Source organism: Dufourea novaeangliae, unplaced genomic scaffold, assembly GCF_001272555.1.
Source record: "Dufourea novaeangliae isolate 0120121106 unplaced genomic scaffold, ASM127255v1 scaffold11, whole genome shotgun sequence".
Classification (NCBI taxonomy): Eukaryota; Metazoa; Arthropoda; class Insecta; order Hymenoptera; family Halictidae; genus Dufourea; species Dufourea novaeangliae.
In genome coordinates this window covers 2,223,095-2,230,558 of record NW_015373895.1, presented here as the reverse complement: position 1 = coordinate 2,230,558, position 7,464 = coordinate 2,223,095, and the positions used below count along the sequence as shown (strand labels likewise).

Genomic DNA, 7,464 nt, shown 5'->3' with positions numbered 1-7,464 from the left:
TAAGATTTACTTTGATAATAATGCTTGTAAACATACTTCAGCCGATGAAAGGAGAATACGAATGTCTGTTTACAAGCACAAGGGACAATTACACGGTACATTATTCCAATGAAATTGAAATTCCTTCATTTACTGGCCCCCGAACGCGTACTGAGCTTACTGACAAACATTTCATGATTCTTTCGCTAAAGGTCACGTGAAGGTCAACATATTGCACCTCGTTGGATTTGTTTTTTTATATGCTATAAGAGTGTTGTAGTGAAAATATGTAGTCCCATTTAAAAAAAATTCGATGACCTTGAAATCTCGAAAAATTATATGTATTTAAATATATAAATATATATATACATTTATTATTTCAATATTGAAAATATTTAAATACACATTGCTTAATTAATATAAGCATATATTTTAATAAACAATATAAACAACATTTTTTTGTGTTGAAGGTAATTGCAATATCAAATGTTGATGAGTCGATACTCACTCCATTCGATACGAGTACTTTTTTTCGATACCTACTGGGTATCGCAACCGAAAGTACTCGGTATCGAAACAAACATATCGAGTAAACATGTACTCGTATTTACTTGTATCGATTTATCCGTAGTTTGCAGACGTAAAGAAAATCGTAGGGCAAGGGGTTAATTTACAGATAAATATGTGTAAATACTTACACCCTGAGACATCACGCTGAGGATAAAATCCATTAATTTCTGCAATCCAATTCGTCTGGCCGATGCGCGTTTCCTCCTCTTTCGATTGGGTATGTCGATGTTGATAGTGGCCGTCTCGAATATCTCACCCCTATCGTCGGTCGCGACTGCGAGCAGCCACGACTGATCCTCGCTAAGGCAGTAGCTCAGATAAAGAACTGCGCATTCCTCTGGTCCAGCGATGCCAAAGGACTCGGGTGCCTCGCTCTTTGCCCGCAGAGGAGCCAGGACATAGGCCGGCGCGTACAGCCGGTATGGAGCTCTGTTCCGTTCCTAATGTATAATTGCAAGAGTATTACTATAAGACTGAACATCACCAAGTCATAGGCTTGTTTATTGTTCGCTATTACCGTCGTGTCAAGCGCCACAAACAACAACCCCTGGCGACTAAATTTAAAGAATCGATCGGAGGAAAGAAATAGAAGGTAAACCCTTACATCTTTACTCTTAAGGAAAATATCTGCGGCGGCAGCAGTACCAAAGCCAGTGAGACTTTTTACCGTAGAGTTATGATTTAACAATCGACGGCCCTGCAGAAACACGTTTAACGCCAATGCTCTCATCTCATCCTGAATTTTTCGCCTTTCCCTCGCTCGCCCTAACTCCATTATACTTTCCAAGGATATTAACTGTGAACAGACATGTAGAATGTTATGAAAACATTAATTGTACTTAACCCTCTGTGACCTCCATGTGCTTTTATGGCACAAACGAAATTTCACGTTGAAATATCTCCGAAAGGGATTGTTATTAAACCAAAAAAACTGTTAACATTCAACTTTAAAAACTATTGGATCGTGTAGTAAAGAACCTGCGAAATATCTCTAAATTTTTTCAGATTTTTTGAAAGCTTATAAGATAAAAAGAAAAAATAGATCTCGACATAAAAGACCCAGGGGAGTGACGGAAGCGGTATAAATAACGGAGGTCACGGATGGTTAAAAATATGAATAATTATAAGGTAAGCGAAATATTACCTGAACGTTGATGTTGGATCTAATGTTTTCAGGCATGCTGTTCACTGCTGCTGAGTATGCACGTAATAAAGCCAAAATCGCGAGTCTTCGACGGTCAGGATCTTCGGGGCCTCCTAGCGAAAAAGGTTCAACCAAATAAACCACCACAGCTGGAGGTTCGACTTCCTCTTCATCTGGACCCGCGGAGTTGTTAGTAGGTATTGTGACAATTTGTGAAGTTGGTGTCGTATTGCCGGCATTAGAATTTGAATTCGTGACCGTGTTCGATGATGGAGTTTCACTTCGAGGATTTTCCCCCTCTGAAAAGGGGACATTAAAATTAATAAATGCACGACAATACTAATATACAGAAGTACACATCACGCATTAAAACCCACCAACGGATTCAGGTTTGCTGGTCATTACGTCAGGCGTGGCTGGCATCGTGTCAGTAACAGGAATAGCCGTTTGCTGTTGCTGTTGTTGCTTATTAGATTGCGAGTCACCAGGATCTAACAGACTTCGGTCTTGTATTACCTGCGTCAAATATGGGGCTAATCGGTGGTTACAAACTTGGGCATATAGCCGCAAGAGTTCTCCCAATTGATTCTCTCCTAATAGTTTAAACCAATCGTCTATCGGTTGTTTCGTTTGTTTTTGCACGGACGATTTGCCAACCCGAAGAATACCATCGCGAAGCGCTTTCGAGATGGGCGTATGCCTTCCCAGGCGACAAATCTGAAAACGATTGACAGCATTAAATATGATAACATCTGGATATACGTCACAACAAAAACCCCGTACTTACATCGTACGTGGTGGATAATTCACGGAAAAATGATTTCACTTTATTGATGACACAATCGTTGTCTGGCGCTACTACTACATAGGCGACATCTCTGGGCCCAGCGTATGGCTCTAGAAGTAACTTTTCCCAGTAACTTAGAGCGTAAGGTGATAAAGACAACCAGTCCCGATCGTAGCCGACAACTAACGCAGGTATCGGTTGAGGTTCACAGCGGTCGTCGGTCCCTCGACCGGCTAAACGATGGAACTGCCTCCAGGTAAGAGGCCCGGCGACGGTGTACGGTGCCTCCCACATTCGAGTGGTACACTTCTTCTGTACCGCATCTTGAAGAAGCGGCTGTAGGGCTCTCATCATCCTAACGATATCACCGCTGCACTGAGGACCCTTTGCTCTAAGGAACACCCATCGATGCACACCGTTCACGCGATTAGTCCTTTCGTTATGCGTACCGTCAATTTTACCCTGATCCAGAGCCGCTAGCGAAACTTCGTTCCCGTCGTTAAATTCTAACATGTTCACCGTGGGTGCGAGCATAGGGTAACCCTTCATCGACGCGTAAATTCTAGACGCCCTGTACAGACTACTCGCAGAGCTCTGGACAATTAAACACTGTTCCCTCAGCAATTCCAACACGTTTGGTGGTATCATATCTAACCCTTCCGATGTTTTCCCTCCTCCGCACGCAACGGCGACCAAGGACGTTTTCTTCTTCTCCGCTGGATCCTCCGCGATACCGGTGATCTCCATTTCATCCTCATAGAACAGGCCCGCTCGATGAGCCAGTCGTCGGTTTACCACCGCGCTAAAACCGCAGCTACACCTGATCTGATCGTCATCTTGGAACAGAGCTCCTCCGGACCATGAGTGGGTCAGGTAAACACCCGCGTCCGCACCTTTGATGTTACCAACTACCTTCGGACCTGCGTTGCACACGCAGAGGCTGCAACTGTCGAAGTTATGATCGCGGAAGATGTTCAGCGCCGTGTCGCCTAACAGAATGTTCACTATAAGAGAGTTCGATTCCGGGGCGCGTGTAGGACCCGGTGTGTCGGCTTCAATACTATTCAGGTTTTTGTTCAAATACGACGAGGTGGTGGATGTGGCCGGGCTCGGTTGATCGTATGGTGGCGGTGGCGGTCTACCGGAAATGGTTGCTGAGCGATACGGCGCTCCCAATGGCGCCGGGCTCGGCGGGCAAGGTTGTTGTTGAACCGAACCAGGTCTCGTGGGTGGAAGCGGTTTCTCTGAATTGTTCGGTGTGGGATTGCACTGCCAGGAAGGTCTGTATACGCAGTGCGATGGCAGTGTGACGGGCGGTAAAGATTGACTGGGCAAATTCGTGAGAGGCGCGTACTTTGAAGAACCAACCATCTTACAGATGGGTGCAGGCTTGAACACGTAGGACCAATCGTCGATTGGTTCTTCCTGCGGGGATCCCATGTTCGGATAGATGTCTGGGAGATGCCTAAGCGGTCGTTGAGTTACAGAAAGGTCCGTCTGGTCCATTAAAGGGTCGTTCAGCTGACACGGTGAAGCGACCGGATTATGCTCTAAGGATGGCGGTGTCGGGAACATTTTGGAAAGCTCTTCTGGTCGTAGCACACCCACACCTCGGTTGTTATGTCTGTTGCTGGCGTCTACCCGTGTTTCTTCGTGTAGTCCACCGGATCTGTTCGACTCCGGTGGGGTTTGCACTTGAAGCTGGTTCAAATTCTGCAAGGACATATTCATGTACTTTATTCTGCTAACGCAAAAGGAAAGTTGACGTTTAAAATTGGTACATACAGTTTCATCGCTAGAAGTATCCGGATCGGAATTATCAAAGATTTGGTCTAAATCTTTATAGGATGCTTGAAGACCTTCGCTGGTGAACAAAGATCCAGGCTTAGTGGGATCGTCTCGTTGTCGCCTAAGTCCGTCGACGCCTGTACCGTTTTCTTCACCTGTTGCATCAAACTCGTAAGGGTCTGTTCTTCTTCCGATGCAATCTCCCTGTGAAGAACGAATAAGATTTATATACGATATGATATATCAATGATATTTCTCACGAATGAGAAAAATAACTTACAACATTCACATTTGGTTCTTGTTTAATTTCTAATTTTGGAGCCTGAGACTGAGAATTCTGGGAACTCATTGGTGGATACAAAGTATTGCTCCGCACATTGACTGGACTACAATTAGATTCCTTAAAACGTTTCACAGGATGGTTGAGCCATGCTTCTTGCGTCGAGTAGTCGTAGAGCCACGGTAATGACTGTTCATTTTCTAAATACATATCCTCACATTCTCTGGAGACTAAAATTGGTCGTTTCAAAGTTGGCCCGGGAGCTGGACTATGCACTTGATTATTGCATGCAGAGGAGGTCGACTTTGGCCCTTGTGAAGGAGTTAACGGTGGGGCAGTGTTTGTATGACTGGGTGGTGGCTGAGGACTCAGAGTGGGCATCGTGGGTTCTGCTGGTGGAACAGACGCTGGCTCGGAATGTGGAGTTGGAAGAGGTGAAGGTGCAGGTGAACTTGGCGAGCCAACAGATGGAACTGGTAGGCAATCTCCTCCTGTTGGTGGTCCCCTCGAATAAGAGGGAGGTCCACCTGGTGGTGTACTTGGTGCCTCTGTTCTGTTCAATACAGACCTGTTCAAGTTAAACGTGAAGTTATTAGTTCTGGTCGATCATTTAAGTATTCAAGGTGTTACCACCGACGAGGTATAAGAATAGACTTTTCATCTTCTGGAAGTTGGTTGCCCACCTGAATTGTATTACCGACACCTTAAAAAGTCTATTTTAGCGACCTCTACGTTATGAAAACGGTGGATCTGTGGTAGGTAGTAACATTAAAATGGAAATGGGGTAACATAACCCCAGAAAGGTAGGCCCCAAAAATACATTGAATGAAATGTCTACTCCTATACCTCGTCTGTGGTGTGACTGTACTAGAAAACACAAATGGAAACATCTTTGTATTGAATACTTCCCTGTACACTACAACCATTCCTTAGTTGTTTTATAAAATCTATTGCCTCGGAAAATGTCTCTGTCTGTGTTTTTTAGTATAATGATTTTAATTTAACATGTTCACTGCGTACATCTTGCATCTAAGTTGAAACGTACTTTTACTATATATGCGTGTGACTTAATCAGCAGTGAACGAGTTAATGAACAAAACTGGCACCGGCAAGCTGAAAAATGCTAAATAGAACCAAGATGACAAAATAAAGCATAATATATGTACTACATTTACAGAGATCATGCTGAAGCTACGACACCAATGATGCATGCGAAGCATTACCATAGAAGTCTTGGATATAAGGATCGGGAGGACGAAAATATGGAATCATTAATGTTTGTAAAATCCGCGTTTTTCTATGACTTCCCTAACTGCACAGTTATGGTGGTTACTACAGTTTGTATTAGTATACATATATACGAAATATATTCATATGTGCAGTAAAGTGGCGAAATCCGCATCATGATTAAACTTTATGTGGAGTTCGTCTTGTATACAAGTTGTCAATGATCTCTCGGCCAGAAACAAGACTACTCCTCTTCCTGCCCATCCAGGAATGAGTGAAAGAAACCAAAACTGTGTAATGATGTTTGATTAATGCGTTATTCGTGCATCAGATTTAGTTACTCGTACGGTAGATAAATGGCGGAGCTTTTAAAAGCAATGTGAATTAAAGGATGACGTTATGGCATCATAACGGTCACATGAAGTTGGCATTACTGCAGTAATTTATTAAGATATGAGAGAAATGGTTCTCCAGTTGATATCGGGGCAGAAATTACCCACCTGGGGGCATTAGCAGGGACAGAGGGACAAGCATCCCACTGAGTGGTAGAGCGTCGATGAAATGGTACGACCCTCCGTCCACCTTTATCGACTCTCTCCCTCTGAACCTGAGAGGAGGCCAGGCTCTTCCAACCCCCGGGGGTCGTATACCTGCAACCGATGTATGTTAATTTTAATTCAAGCACCTAAATTATTCTGCTAGTACTGAAAGTAAGACAAAATGACTGAATAGGATGAACATAGCTTTAAGGCGTGCATCTGATGGTGATAAAAAAATCCTGTGAGTCATTTTAACGGGGTTTTCAAGGTCATCGTTTTTTTTTGCATATTGACATGTATTTTTTATAACGCGATGTGGTAATCGGCGTCAAGATGAGTTCAACAACCTACACACCATGACCTTGAAGGCGAAGAAATCACCTTCAGTTTGAAGAATGCAGAAGTAAATAAACGTAATAAGAAGTAAAAAACATTTTATCACCAACAGATGCACGCCTTAAAATCATGTACATCCTATTTAGTCATTTTTTCTTACTTTCAATAGTAGCGGAAATAATTTAGGTGCTCGAGTTAAAATTAACACCCTGTATATGCAATTCGCGACTACGTTCTTTAACCCCACGCAATACACTTGCTAAAGTTTTTAAATACTTTCATACGAATGCATTAACAATGGCTATCAGTTCCATGACTCTAGTGCAGGCCTGTCCAAGAATTTTGCTCTCGTGGCAGCGTTTCGACCTAGGGCAAAAATACTTAAAGCGATAGGTCTGGTAACCCGAACCTACAAAGGCGACGTGTTGTTTGCAGGGCCGTTCCTGGCGGGAGTGCAGAAGGTACCCTCGTACCAACCCAGGAGCAGTCACAGATTCCTTATTATATGTAAAATGTTGACTGGTAAGAATAAGTATCCAAACTTTTATGATGGTTACAAAAATTTTAAATAAACAGAATTCAATCAAATTAATTTTGTATGTAATCTTTGTAACACTACTCGTATACAAGAATGAACTATTTTTATGGACAGCCCAAAATAATATACGACATTTAGTGTTGTTTTTGTGTAGGTAATTAATGATCGCTATTTATCAACTATAACATCATTATTACCAAACATTTTACGTTAATTTTGTAGGTACTTATATGTGGAATAAAACATTCATTTTAGATATAACTATTAATTTTTTAA

At 42.7% G+C, this 7,464-nt stretch overlaps 1 protein-coding gene across 2 annotated transcripts in view; it reads right to left on the bottom strand.

The window, feature by feature from the left end:
- Positions 1-7,464, bottom strand: part of LOC107191284 (mediator of RNA polymerase II transcription subunit 13) — a 45,280-nt gene that overhangs the window by 3,862 nt on the left and 33,954 nt on the right. The window contains exons 6-12 of one of the 2 annotated variants that reach the window (XM_015580283.1): positions 4,549-5,116; positions 4,266-4,472; positions 2,481-4,193; positions 2,071-2,410; positions 1,694-1,992; positions 1,154-1,345; positions 678-989 (exon numbers count right to left, since the gene is read on the bottom strand). In XM_015580283.1, coding sequence (XP_015435769.1) covers positions 678-989; positions 1,154-1,345; positions 1,694-1,992; positions 2,071-2,410; positions 2,481-4,193; positions 4,266-4,472; positions 4,549-5,116 — 3,631 coding nt within the window. The remainder of the gene's footprint in view (positions 1-677; positions 990-1,153; positions 1,346-1,693; positions 1,993-2,070; positions 2,411-2,480; positions 4,194-4,265; positions 4,473-4,548; positions 5,117-7,464) is intronic. The other variant, XM_015580291.1, reaches the window with a different exon arrangement.